Genomic DNA, 15,350 nt, shown 5'->3' on the forward strand with positions numbered 1-15,350 from the left:
TAATGCATGTCCCCCCCGCTGTGTGTGTGTGTGTGTGTGTGTGTGTGTGTGTGTGTGTGTGCGTGCGTGTGTGCGTTTGTGTGTGTGTCCGTGCGTCCGTGCGTGCATGCGTGTGGATCTGTGACTTTGACAGTATCCTACCTACCAGAGCCTGTCATCCATGTCAGATGTGTAAATAGCATATAGCCTGTGATTCACTAAGCAAACTTCCTGTATGCCTGCAGGTAGACAGCAGTAAGAGAGATATTTTACTGTACTAGTCATGGTGCACTGCTCACTGTGTTAGTAAAAACACCCGTGTGAAGTGAGGGGCGCTAATATATTAACACGGATTAACACAGACATACTGTACGCATCGGAGCACCGGACAAACAACATTACTTGCACGCTCTGCTTGCGCAAGTAAAGTGACTGTGAATTGAGGGGCGCTCATATCATCGTACATCATCATTCATGACGTAAAATAGACACTATGACGTCAAATTGTCCATTCAATAAATTGGTCAATTTAATGTTTGTGTAGGACAAATACACACCAAATGCTGGATATAGGAGGGGCCTCAAAAATTGCTTGTGTTTGAAACATTTTGAAGAAAAAAACAAAAAACGTTCCGTTTAGTGTAGCGGAGAGCCTTCCCAGTGAGCATCCTGAATCTGGTTGACCCAAATGGAACAGTGCCTCTTAATTAGTAGCCGTGGTAACGCCGGTGAAGGAAGTAACATTACATGACTATCTATGCCAATATGGCCACCATGAAAAGGCTCTATTGGTGTTGTTAACAAAGAGGGAGTGGTTTGTTGTCTTAGAAGTCAGTGTGACTTTATTTTCTTTAAGGGGAGAGTCCATTCTTTGAGACACAAAAGTGTAGGCACAGAAACAAAGGCACTGGGGGACTTGGATTGCATCCTTGCAAGGCAATATATCAAACTGTACTGTTCAGCCTGCGACTCCCACAAAATAATCATAACCCTTAACCCTTATCCCTAAACTAATTTTAATTATTTTAATTAAAAAAAACCTTTTAAAATAGTTCAAGTAGCCGATCTACAAGCTCACAATGTCTCGATGTAGATCGGCTAGTTGAACTATTTTAAAATGTTTTAAAAAATAGTAAAAATGTAAATAAATACGTTAAGGGATAAGGGTGGAGCCCTAAATGTCAACGTAAGACATGTGACTGATATAGATACAGTGGGCGCCGTTCACTTCACTTTTCTTGTATGACGAAGTAGGGCTTTAATTTACGATAAACCATTAAAAAGTTTAAATATTGGAGATACTAACTTCCATGGGATTGCCACACCAAAAGTGGGTTAGGTCTGGGCCCGGGATAGGAGTTTAAGAGCCATATGACGTCTGTTGTTTCTCCTTTGATGACGTCACTGTGATCATTGCGACTGCTTTTTGTCAAACAAAACGTACAGTAAAATGTACAATACACACAGGATAGGCATATATACGCTTTTTAGCTTCAGCCTATTTAACTATGTTACAGTTTGGTTATGTTGATGTATAATGCTGTGTATACTGGTAAAGATGATTGAAATGAACTAAACTAAACTCTCACATCTCTCTCCTCCTCAGGTCTCACAGCTGTTGAAGTTGCTTCGATGGTGAGCAACTCTCTGCTGCCACTGCTGCTACAGACAGCACCCAAGAGGAATCCACTGCTGCTACAGACAGCATCCTAGAGGAATCCACTGCTGCTACAGACAGCATCCTAGAGGAATCCACTGCTGCTACAGACAGCATCCTAGAGGAATCCACTGCTGCTACAGACAGCATCCTAGAGGAATCCACTGCTGCTACAGACAGCATCCTAGAGGAATCCACTGCTGCTACAGACAGCATCCTAGAGGAATCCACTGCTGCTACAGACAGCATCCTAGAGGAATCCACTGCTGCTACAGACAGCATCCTAGAGGAATCCACTGCTGCTACAGACAGCATCCTAGAGGAATCCACTGCTGCTACAGACAGCATCCTAGAGGAATCCACTGCTGCTACAGACAGCATCCTAGAGGAATCCCTTCCGTGACCCGTCCCTGCTGTGGCCCTCCTCTACTTTCTCCTCCTTCTTGAAAGCCCCCCCCCCCCTCCCCCCCAGGCTTATTACTCAAACCCCCGTGGAGGGAGCAGCCACAACACTAGCTTGCTGGCACAGGATGAACCAGGTCCGCCTGCCAATACCCACCAGGAGATAAAGGGGGGGGGAAAGGGGGGGGGATGGGGGGGCGGACCGAGGAAGACGGAGCACAACAGTGGAACTGTTGACTTGGTTTAAGATGCCTCAGCCTCTCAGAGAGAAAACCACGAGCTGCAACTGAGCTGTGTGAACTGGTGAACCCGGCAGCATCTGTGGCTTCTACTCAACGGAACTTTGCACCCTCAACAGACATACGTGCACGCAAACTCTCGCTCATACACATGCAAAGGTACAAACGCGCCTTTGCATGTGTACACTCACACCTACTTACAACTAGGCTTAGCGCCAGAGACATCCCACCACACACACACACACACACACACACACACACACACACACACACGCCTGCCCTCATACGCACCTCAGGCTGGCATTAACAGACTGACGTCACACTGGTGTAGTGTCTTTGGGCACTATAGTGCTATGCCCGTGGTGTGAGCAAGCAGCAGCAGCAGCTGTGTGAGCCACCATGCCAGCCAAGGGGAAGTACCTGCTGAACGACCAGGAGCTGAAGCATGAGGCTCTGTACCGCAAGTTCTCCTGCATCAGCCAGTACCAGCCTCTGGTGCTGCTGCTGGGCCTGTCCATGCTCTGCTGTGGTGTCCTGCTCATCCTCTTCTTCGCCTTGAGACTGGTGAGACCCTGCGCGCGCACACACACACACACACACACACACACACGCACCCACACACACACGCACACACACACACACACACACGCACGCACGCACGCGCACACACACACACACACACACACACACACACACACACACACACACACACACCGTTTTGACATTACATTTAAAAGATGCTGTTATGTGATAGTGACATCAGAGTAAATTACATGAACCAATGTCAACAATCGAACGGGGTAAAAAGTTTGGGTAATTAGAATCCAGAATAGCAGGTAAACATCAAACCTACATGCAGCATCTGTATAAACAACACGCTATCTAAATAACATTCTGTACATTTTTAACCATGCAGTAGGGTGGCAGGTAAACAATGAACCTAGCCTGTTTTTAGCATTTGTGGTCAAGTAAAAACAAATCTAAGTAACAAAACATACTGTATGTGAACATACAGGTCCATCTCAATGAATTAGAATATTGTGTAAAAGTACAGGGATACACGCACGTGCGCAGGCGCACACAGAGAGAGAGAGCAGCCCTGTTAATTATTGTCCAGGCCCTAATGAGAGGAATGTGCGGCCTGAGGGGTTGCCAGGGATAAGGGCAATTAGCACCTAAAGGACACTGTTGGGCTGCAGATCTGCAGATCCATCACTTAGGCTTAGGGTAGATGACAGCATCTTGTCATGGGTCTGGTCCACAAGATTCGCTACACCACCTAAAGATACCCATGAGTACCTGTTTAATACTTCCTTAATGTCAACAAAGTCCATACCCACACCAGATGGAGTTCAATAAACCATGTGCAACCCAGATTCGGCTCAAACAAGGGACTACATTTATTTCGCTCTTATGCCACCAAAATGTGGAACGCCCCACCAAAATGGTGGACCCTGTTGTAAATAAGTGTACAGTAACAGTGTTTGTATTGACTTGTGCTTTCGTTTGAAATGTACCCATTCTGCATACTGTGAATAACATTTTCAATCAATCAACCAACCCCTGGACCCCACTTTGACCACTGCACCTGGTGAAGTGGTTAGTATTGTGGAGATGAAGGGAGGGGAAGAGGCCGGGGACCTCTAATGGGAGTCTGTGGACCGAGGCACCCGAGGGTGTGTCACGTTTCGCTCTTATTATCCACACACGCATATAAACTACCTTATCTAACATCAAGGGTGTGCTTTACATGTGCAACGGAATTGTGCTTTTCTCTTTCAATGTTCTCGTGCGTGTGTCTGCATGTCTCTTTGGTACACGTGCCTTTTTGTTGGCCTTATAGAAACGCCGCTATTGAATGTCCGACAGGAATGGGCTGGGACAGCGGCGAGTTCCCGACAATTTGCTGTCGCACTGTTGATGTTGGCATGGCGAGGGGTACAGCTACAGTAACAGTAGCCTACATGCATACCCTACTTGGGTCAGGTTTATGCCCTCCCGTCCACCCAGTGGAAAATGCAGACTGTGCCATCACAGATTATGTTGCTATGCTCCGTTGGAAGATCTGTCGTCACCTTCCTGCCATTGTTGCTGCGCCATCACTCCTCCTCAGTCTTTGTCTGTCTTCTATCGCTGTCTCTCTCTCTGTCTCTCTCTCTCTGTCTCTCTCTCTCTCTCTCTCTCTCTCTCTCTCTCTCTCTCTCTGTCTGTCTTTTATCGATCTCCCAATTAAACGACGAAGCCTCTGCTCTGTCAGTTGTGCACGCACAGCATCTCGCACACACACACACACACACACACACACACACACACACACACACACACACACACACACACACACACACACACACACACACACACACAGTGAAAAGGTGAACAGTGAAAAGGCAGTGTATAGTTGCCAGGGGTTTGGTGGAGTTCAGAGGGAATGTGTGCCAACGTCAGCAGCACAGCACAGTGCAGTGTGTGTAGTGTTGTGATGTGTAGTGTGTCATTGTAAAACCACCCTGACCCACCGGGCTTGTATGGCTGTCAGGACAACTTATATAACTGTCTCCACTCACTGCCACTCATAGACAACTGATGAAAGGCAGCGGTGCACAGGAATCCAGGCAAAGCCCATTGTTCCCAAGTGGCCCTCCAAAGCAACCCACCTCCAAAGCAGTAAAATGCACAGTGCTCATTTTAACTACACTTACGGTATGTTTGGGCAACAAAGAAGGTGCAGAGGGCTTTTTTTGTGGGTATTTGAATTTCATTATACTCTAGAACAGATTTTGGCATGGCCCTTTCAAATGACGTAGAACTGCTTTATGTATGTAATTTATATCGTCTATCGTCTTTTATTTTGTTTTTGTCAGTGAAAAAGACGAGAAACATAGTTTTAGTCTGTAAAAACTGATTCAAATAATGAAATGTCACACTCATCTTATCTTATATCATCATACATCACATTCCATGCTCAGCCAATCAAATCACTACCGTAACACACACACACACACACACACACACACACACACACACACACACACACACACACACACACACACACACACAGCTGGGAATAGGAGGGTACCCTGCCCTCCTATACTATGTGATCATGCAGCCTAGTCGCTCGTTTGGGGCTTGTTGCCGTTGACCTGTATGCTTGTTTCTCTCACAAAAATCTGGCAACACTGTCTCTCGGCAGTGTTACTGCAATTGTCCACTTCTCCTCCTCCTCCGCCTGGATTGGCTGCTGTCTGATTCACAGGCCTAGAAGTGAAAGCTTGAAGGCTGATATGAGACTCTTGAGCCCAAAAGTGTTAGCACTTCCACCGTTACCACGGCAACTAGAATGCCTGACGTGTGACCTTTTCAGCCACATGTTCTCTCTCATGCTTTGTTTTTCTTCCATTGCCTCTAGCCTTCCGATGCTCTCTCGCTCTTTTCATCACCCCCCCCCCCCCTCTCTCTCTCTCTCTCTCTCTCTGCCTCCCACTCACTCATTCTCTCACTTTCTCCTTTGTTTCACTCATTCACAGCCACATGACCATGCACACAATGCACAGTGCACACACCGACCAGCCGTACTGGAACTTGCAACAAACCACACCAATGCAACTGCCATTGAGGATAATGGTTGCAATGACTTGCAAGTAGTTGCATGTTTCAAGGAGTCTTTGTCGACTACCTTTTTCGCTGACGATAACTACATAATTACTTAAAGGACCACTTTTCATATAATTGATCCTCACTAATGTTCATGCCATGGCACCTACTGAGTCTCCAATTGACTGATGACACGGAATCATTGGTTCAGGAATGAGACAAAAACAACAACAAAAACAATCTCCATGAATTAAAGGTGTGTGTAATTGATAGAAAATAAAACATTTTGGGTGATCTGCTCATTTAACCCCTGACAGCTCGCTCCCTTCAAGCCACTTCCTCCAGTAAGTGAATGCACACTGTGTGTGCGCACATGTGCAGAATTGTTGGTTGAACTGACTTCTGAGTCACAAAGTGTATAAAGAGTTCAAATGTCTACAGGAAAAAATACACCAGTCCCTTTAAAACCCAGTGCTTAGTTTCACGTGCATGCGTGTGTGCACGCTCTCCTACAGTGCATCCACTGTTAGTATATTCTCTGGTCTGCCAGTACTACAGTTTGTGTGTTTTTGGGCGCTCACCGACAAACCGCCCGATCTGATGCAAGATCAGGCTTTGATCGCCAACGTTTTGCTAGCTGTGTGTGAAAGGCTCTGCGAGAAGATCCAGTGGCGATGAATGCGCTCGCCGATGCTTTCCTGACTGTTTCTGGATATCTGTCGGGTTTAATATTTGACTCTCTCGCCGACTGGACATCATACAGTATGAACGGGGTTGTGATGGGCGATGGCACCCCGAGGAGGTCCATATTACAGCCAATGAGAGCACAGGACAGCTGTGCTCACAGACAGTGTGTGTGTGTGTGTGTGTGTGTGTGTGTGTGTGTGTGTGTGTGTGTGTGTGTGTGTGTGTGTGTGTGTGTGTGTGTGTGTGTGTGTGTGTGTGTGTGTGTGTGTGTGTGTGTGAGAGAGAGTATCAAGGGTTTAGCGTCTTGACTCCTGTCTGGCTCTATTTGGGCCTGTGTGTATTCCTGCGTGTGCGCACAGAGAGTGTGTTTTAATTGACAAATAATGCACTTCCGGAATTTGTCTGGCTGTCGTCCGCTGTTGACTGATTTACAGTACTGATAGAGCAGACACATGATGACATGATTATATGGGCAGTTGGGCACATTTCCTAATAATGATGACTCAATCAGGCAAACTGGTACATTTACCCTTCTAAAGTTTCTTCACCTCAGGCTTCCCAGTGACTAACTTGAAGCACAAGTTTAGTGCTCTGTTATGTGGAAGAAAATACAACAGCTTTGTAAGTGTGGTCTGATGCAGCCTGTGTGTGTTAGGATGTCCTCACAAGTATTGTGTGTGTGTGTGTGTGTGTGTGTGTGTGTGTGTGTGTGTCTGTCTGTCTGTGTCCTGCAGAGTGCGGAGGAACACTGTGCGTTTGTGAGTGTGGTGAGCTGCAGCCTCTGTGTGTTCCTGGCTGTTTTCGTGCTGGTGTGCACAGAGACTCTCACCCAGCGATGGAGACGGCTGCTGGGCCTGGTGGTGTGGGCCACACACCTCACCATGGGATACACCTTCATCTTCAGTGGGAAAATCGTCCTACCCTGGGACCAGGTATAGGCCAACACCTTAGCTTCTTTTAGTTATTATTATTATTATTATTATTTTGAGGGCCCACCCAAGTCTATGGGGTGTTTAATGTTTGTTTAAAGCACTTATGATGTAATTGCCAGGCAAGCCTATGGACTTTGAGGATATTACAATGTTTGCTTAGAGCACTTACGACTTTGTTTGGCACTATACCACAATTGTGTTCGGCTGTTCGCATAGACGCCTGGCGAAACCGTATGCACCAGGGTTGCCACCTTACCACCGTGTCACCCGAGCTCTTATATAGGCTTATATAGCTTCTGTTTTTGCTATTATTTTAACTTAAATTCTGAAAAGAGGTTTCCACCCCGACAGCAGCGATTTACCGCCCGTCTTCCCGGTGTGTGTCTAGGTGCCATTCTTCCTCTTCATCATCTTCACGGTGTACACCATGCTGCCCTTCCAGCTGTGGTACGCTGTGGTGCTCAGTGTCATCTCCTCCCTGTCCCACATCCTGGTCCTCAGCCTGCGCCTCACCGTCTTCAACCACCAGACCGTCCCTTATCTGGCCCAACAGGTGAGTGTGTGCATGTACAAGACCCTGGATGGTTCAAGTAACTCTTTCAAAACGACTCTCTCTCATATATATGTATACCTTCTTAATTTGCGCACACATCGACCATCCACCTGTAGAAGCAAATAGAAATTATATGTGTATCGTATACTTCCAACTAGTAGCCCTGCCTCAAATAGCCCATTTCCCTTTTAAACGCCTCGTCCAAATAATAGCCCCATCAAATTACTGACTTACACGAAAACATGGTAATACTGTTATATGTAACAGTTGCCGAGCAGTCAACGCTCCAAGAATAGACGAAGTCCAAGAATGTAGATCTTTGTTGTATTTATTTACCTCCAAAATGAATAAACAGTGTGTGCAAAGTTTTCACGGAAATCACACGCTGTGTTAATGATTTGAGGCATTTTGTTAAAAACTGAGCAGTCCTGCAGACTTTAGAAGCCAATCTTAGCCAATCAAGATTAGCCTCGATACCCAGGCTTTCATTCTGCGCGGAAAATGAAAGCCTGGATTTACGCATGGGCTGCACTGGCCTAAAAGCGGGAGTCAACCCTTCCGCGTAGGCGTCGCTCCAAATTATGTGACATCAGGGCTCTGAGCGGTGTGCACCCCTCAACATAACACCGTGAGGAAATCATTACCAGTGGAACTTCAAACGAGGCTATGCGAGGAAAATGAGGAGACTGGCTGAAGAACCCACCACACCGTCTAAGAACAAATCAACGTGTGCCGACTCTGTGGAAATAACTTTGACAGTCCGTTAGAATGGTGTACTCCAGCAACCAGTGGTTTCTGCTTCTGGTCGACAGTGCTGCACTGAGGGGGGGAGGGGGGGAAGCAGAGACCGGGGCTGACGGACTGATCGGTGAACCAATCAGTGTGTGTGCAAATCTGAGCCACGACCTTCCCATCTAGGCCAGAAAGGTCTAGTGTTAGCTCAGGCTAATCAAGATAGAATATGAAAAATCTGAAAGACCTGTTTTAATGGCTGTTTTAATGTCAAATGTACAGGAATTTAGTGCTAAAAACAGGGTTAGCTGAATTAGTCAAAATAGTCAAAGAATTTACAAAATAAGTTTACAGTTTGGGGTTTTGAAGACACATATTCTGTACTGCCTCACGCTACAGAAACAGGACATAAGGTGGTATTGGTACTTTTACTGTCTTGGGTTAAAAATGTGAGTAGTTCTTTCACACCACTGGCTCATATCAAACTGCAGAAATTACATTAACAAACAAACGTAACCACCTTTATTCGATTTCCTGCCTTAACCACATTACTGAAGTGATCTGATTTGGTGTGTGCATGTAAACACATGGGTGTCAAAACTAAACCACCCGTTATGAATGTAACGGGTCATAGCGTAATTTTGTCATTTTTTGATCTGTTTTCTATTCAACGTAACATTCCTGGACACAGACACAAAATGCTTACTCTAAGCCAGTGTTTCCCATACAGTGGGTCGGAACCCATTTGTGCGTCGTGGACTCATTTGTATGAGCTGTGACCCGTATTTTTCCTTCACTACATTCTATTTTCAATTACAGTAATAGTATTAGCTAAAAAAGAAAGAAAAAAACATTTAAATTATCATTTTAAAACAAAATAACTTAATACATGCACTTAATGCAAAATCTAAGAAATTTCATAAATGTTGTCAATGCGCCGAATAGCGCTGTGACGTGTTGTGACCTTGTAGATGTGCCATTTTCACTAGTTTGGATCAAATCAAATGTATTTGAAGTTAAAAGGTTTGTGAATACCAACTTCCTTTCTTGAAACACAGGTTCAGCTCTGTGTCCCCTAGCTGAGAGAGATTTGAAGTAGAGACACCCCACTATACATAATGTATAAAATTGTGTTTCAGATTACAAGTAAGACGCGCAAACGCGGGAAGCGAACGCAGCTTGTGTGTGTGTGTGTGTGTGTGTGTGTGTGTGTGTGTGTGTGTGTGTGATACAGCTGTGCCCTCTGGTGGCGGGCATGTGGTGTTACAGCGTGACAGACAGACACACAGACAGACAGACAGACATGTTCTGCTAGGTCTCATAGTTAGTGCTCACTGTGTTCGCAAAAATTGAAAAGGCTTAATCTGCAACACAATTTTGTCTGTCTGTGTCTCTCTCTCTCTCTCTCTCTCTCTCTCTCTCTCTCTCTCTCTCCAGCTCCTGTCCAATGCAGTGGTGTTCCTGTGTGGCAGTGTGGTGGGGGCCTTCCATAAGGTGCTAATGGAGAGGACACTCAGACAGACCTTCCAGGACACACTGAGGTGCCTGAGCATGCGCATGAAGCTGGAGATTGAGAAGAGACAGCAGGTCAGTCGCTCTGCTGTGGTGCCCCTTTTGATTGATTGACTGACTGATTGATTGATGCATTCATTCATTGTTTGAATACTTTATTAACCCATTCAGGACGGGACCCCCTTTTGGTGTTTTAACTCTATCTCTACCGCTAGCTGTTAGCATAAACCCCAGTTCCAGGGGCCAGCATACGTGTTCACTTTAAATAGTCTGAGTTTGTCCGCCCCCCCCCCCCCCCACACACACTCTCGCTACACACACTCTAGTATCATTGGAACACGCACACACTCTTTACCTCTCGTCAGAAGCTTTCACATGGCGGCAGCATCGTGGTACAAAGGCACAAATGAAATCCGAAATGTGGATGGCAGAAAATACACCAAGGACAGCGATCCTTTCAACTGCTTTGCACTGTGAATATATTTGCAATCCCATAGTTGGAACGGTGGGGCGTTGCTATAGGAACCGGGCCAATGTTAAAGGCTTCCATAGGCATCAACCATTATATAGCCGGAGTATAGTAGTATATATACGGACTTGGGATATTATGCCACCTAGCGTCAACGTACGTATATATACGGACTCTGGGAAAAAAAGAGTTAAGCATACTTTAGCTATTTTTGAAAAATCTTGAAAATCTGGCACAAATCATGAATATATATTCTTTCGGAGTGAGCATTTTTTACTGAAATCTGTGCTTCTGGCCGGGTGGGTCCCTGGAACAACGTATTTGCAGATGGGGGTCGGCGGCCAATTACATTTAATTTGTGTGGTCCTTGACATGAAATAGTTTGATTCAAAAAAATAATAATCAAAAGTAGCAAATCTACAAGCGCAAATATGGTTAGAATATGTAGATAAGAGGTTTCTGCCCAACAGCGACGATATAATACATACAATACAATATGATGCATATCAGTAAAAACTTGATAGATAGAATACAGAGCAACGGTAAACGGAGGTAAAAATAATAAAGAGTTAATTTACATTCAGTGCTTCACAAGTGTCTCACCATATCTCGTCATAAAAACAAAATACATAATAATAGAGGGTATGTGCATGACATCATCATCAAACCCGGAAATAATGAGGTACCGCCTATACTAAGTGGCAAAAAACGACTTTCTGGCCCATACACGACTGCCCATACATCGACAAACAATGTTAAACTGACTTTTTATTTGTCACTCACTTTGCCACTCGATTTGCCATTCACTTTATGCATGCGGTGGCGGTGGCTCAGCGGTAGAGTGGCTGGATGGTAACCGCAAGGTTGCCGGTTCGAACCCGGGCTCCCCCAGAGTTAGTGTCGAAGTGCCCCTGATGTGCTGGTTGGTGCCTTGCATGGTTTCCGCCATCGGTGTATGAATGTGTGTGTGAATGGGTGAATGTAATGCACAATCTATGTAAAGCGCCTTGGATAAAGGCACTATATAAATGCACCATTTACCATTGTACCATTTACCATGCGCATAATACCCTCTATTATCAGTGCAATGCCAATCATAAAAAGGTTCCCTATGGTCAGTGCAAAGTGTGCGAAGTGAAGGTGCTCATATAGCGAGAAACGGCATAAAGAAGCCCACCCTAGGAATGCCATTAGAGGTCAGGGTCTTGAAACATCTATTATTCCGGGTTAAGTTGCGGTTGATGGATGGAAAAGGAGGGGTGGAGTGGGAGCGGGGGCCAGATGATGCTACTACAAGGTGTTCCTATGGCGTTCTACATTGTGAGCTCAGCCATTCTTTTAAGTTAGTGTAGTTTGTGTAGGGAGTCAAGCTCTTATATGGCTTTAAAGCCATTCCACATTTTTGTGACAGCATAGTATAATGCATTTATTACTTTTCCTCATGTTCTCCCTGCTACATTAACTCCTGAAGCTGGGTCACGTGGACATTAAAATGTGTCCCAAAAATTGTGAAATTGAGAAACTAATTTAGCTTTAGTAGCCCATAAATCAGGGTTAGTTGAATTAGTTTACATACTTTTAGTGTTACTGGTTTAGAAGACACAAGTGTACTGTACTGTACTGTACTGTACTGTACTGTCTCGGTCTCACACAGCTAAAAATTTGAGGGTTGTGCAAATAATGACTTTATGCAAGGCTTTATGGCTCTGCTTTATACCGTACCATACCATACCATACCATACCATCTTTATTTATATAGCACATTTTAAAACAACAACGTTGTACCAAAGTGCTTTACAGTAAAACATAAAAAAAACACAAGTTCATTTAAAAACCACAAAAACAACCACGAACAACATGCACAGTGTCACATTAAACATCGAAACATCTCATACTGTGCTTGGAAAAGCCAAGGAATAAAGGTAAGTCTTGAGGCGTGACTTAAACACCTGGAGGGTGGGGGCTTGTCTTGTGTGCAGAGGCAGCTCATTCCAGAGCTTGGGAGCTGCCACTGCAAAGGCTCGGTAACCTCTGAGCTTCAGCCTGGTTTTAGGCACCACCAGGAGAAGCTGGTCAGAGGACCTGAGCGTCCGTGTCGGAGCATAGGGTTTCAGCAGCTCAGATAAATAACTGGGTGCCAAACCATTTAGACACTTAAAGACAAAGAGCAATACTTTAAAGTCAATCCTGTATCGCACAGGAAGCCAGTGGAGGGAGGCTAGTACAGGGCTGATGTGGTCTCGCTTACGTGTGCCTGTAAGTAACCTAGCAGCTGCGTTCTGGACTAGCTGTAATCGAGAGATAGAAACCTGGTTTACTCCAATATACAGGGCATTACAGTAGTCAAGGAGGGATGTCATGAAAGCATGAATTACAGTTTCAAACACAGAGCGGGATAGACAAGACTTAACCTTAGATAGCCTCCTAAGCTGGAAGAAGCTCTTTCTTACTACCTTACTACCTGCTTTATTGCTCTGTTCTGACCTTTTGTAAGGCTGTATGGCTCTTTGTTGACTTTTATGTTTGGATGAGGGCATGGGGAGGATTATTGAGGTTAAAATGATCCAAAAACATGATTCCTATACTTTTCTTTTTTTTTTTTTTTGCAAAATCTGCTGGGCACTCTACGTCTCTATTCTGAAAAAACTCCATGGGCATCAAGTGTGTTCAAGACAAAATGAGGAAAAAGCCATATTGAACCGTGGTTCTTTCCATGGCGTAAATGATTGGATTTCAGCCTTTATGCCATCAGCAGACCTCACGTGCACTCTCTCACATGCACTCTCCCAGGGATGTTTTCATTATGACAAACAAATCCCAGGCAAATTAGATTTTACCATAATGATTTTTAAATGAGATGGGTCTGTGTCCCCTCGGCTGGCATAGTGAGACATCGACTTTCAAAATGGCCTTTTAACGATTTCTCTCCTCTTTCCTCCTTTTTTTCTTTTTTCGGGGGTTGTTTTGTTTTGACTGTTGCTTAGGAGGAGACATAAACAGTGATGGAGAAACAACTTAAATTGTTTTTACTAAGTATCAATACCGCAAAGTAGAAATACTATTTATAAGTAAATGTCCCGTATTCGAAGATTACTTCAGTACAAGTATCAAAGTATTGACGTCAAAACCAAAAGTACCAAAAGTACTCCCATTTAACACAAAAAATAGGGGCTGAAGTGGTTTGAAATGTGTGTTTTGTAATAAACAGTTCAATTCTACAAAGTGACTATAGTTCTCAAATATTTATAATATAGTGGTACAATATTTGCCTTTGAGATGTCTTAATGGGTTAAGTGCAATACTAAATTCACTCGGTTACTTCCCACAACTGGTCGTAAAATGAGGCGTGAGAGACTAGTGAAGCCGGCCCTCCGTTGAAATAGGGGCTGAAGTGGTTTGAAATGTGTGTTTTGTAATAAACAGTTCAATTCTACAAAGTGACTATAGTTCTCAAATATTTATAATATAGTGGTACAATATTTGCCTTTGAGATGTCTTAATGGGTTAAGTGCAATACTAAATTCACTCGGTTACTTCCCACAACTGGTCGTAAAATGAGGCGTGAGAGACTAGTGAAGCCGGCCCTCCGTTGCCTAGCAGAGCCCCAGAAAAGGAATGATACGTAATCGTCGTCCAACATTCGATCCTTCTGTATAGAGAGCTGGCTGAACGGAGCCGGGTGGAAACTCTGAAAGGAGAGCGGTGCGAGCGGAGGTTAGCCAGGGTGCAACAGGCACATAATGGGACAGTCAGTGGGGAAGTGTAACACCAGGTCCTGATGGGAAACCTCATCCCCCCCGCCCGTTCCCACATTATTTTTGGGCCGTAGGAAACGGCACAACAGCAGTGCTGTCCCAGAAATGCTTTTCTTGTTGTCCAAAATGGAAAAGGTTTCTTCTGTGAAGCGGCATTTTAGAGGTCCCTGACACTAATCTATCATAACCAAATGCTAATTCCAGTTGTTTTAGATGGAAAAGTGCACTCAAAGCCTCTTTTACAGTAGTTTTCAAACGTTTCCTGCCAAGGACCCGCAAATTGATATGTATGTGTCCTCTGAAAACGTTTTGTGCCATAGATTTTACTATTCAAATGCAGATGTACAAGCTCACAGTGTGACGCTGTGTGAGCGTGTAGAGCTTGTACACAATGCTTTTCCCGGTTTAACAGGTTAAGAGTTTCAGTAATTCAACATCATTTTTCAAAACCCAATGCTAATTCAGTTGTATTTGATGGGAAGAGGCACTCAATGCCTCTATTATTTCCACGCACACACACACAGACGCACACACACACATGCGCACACACACCCTGATGTGGTTCAAAAAATCCATTAGTAATACTAGTAGTTAAAGTGCAGCTCCAAGTTAGTAAAATAATATGGTCAATTATCCAGTAAGAATATAAAACGGCAGTACTGCCAACATCAATCCAAAATATCACTGTAAATGGAATCTCATTATGTGATTAAAAAATGATATTGTATCGAAATGGCATAGACTGGCATACTCACTGATACAAATACAGATACCAGCATTTTAGGCTTTTAGTAACTCTAAAAGGAACCAAGCAAACCATCAGCAATATTCAAAGCCGGAGC

The 15,350-nt window shown here is 44.5% G+C and overlaps 1 protein-coding gene across 2 annotated transcripts in view; it reads left to right on the top strand.

The window, feature by feature from the left end:
- Nucleotides 1–2,676: 2,676 nt before the first annotated feature.
- Nucleotides 2,677–15,350, top strand: part of adcy7 (adenylate cyclase 7) — a gene marked incomplete at its 5' end in the record, with an annotated part of 60,835 nt that continues 48,161 nt past the window's right edge. For both annotated transcript variants that reach the window (XM_080761197.1, XM_080761198.1), the window contains 4 exons: nt 2,677–2,841; nt 7,290–7,487; nt 7,876–8,040; nt 10,210–10,359. In XM_080761197.1, the coding sequence (XP_080617323.1) occupies nt 2,677–2,841; nt 7,290–7,487; nt 7,876–8,040; nt 10,210–10,359 (678 nt within the window). The remainder of the gene's footprint in view (nt 2,842–7,289; nt 7,488–7,875; nt 8,041–10,209; nt 10,360–15,350) is intronic.

This window comes from Protomyctophum bolini (assembly GCF_963924005.1).
Source record: "Protomyctophum bolini genome assembly, chromosome: 1".
Taxonomy (NCBI): domain Eukaryota; kingdom Metazoa; phylum Chordata; class Actinopteri; order Myctophiformes; family Myctophidae; genus Protomyctophum; species Protomyctophum bolini.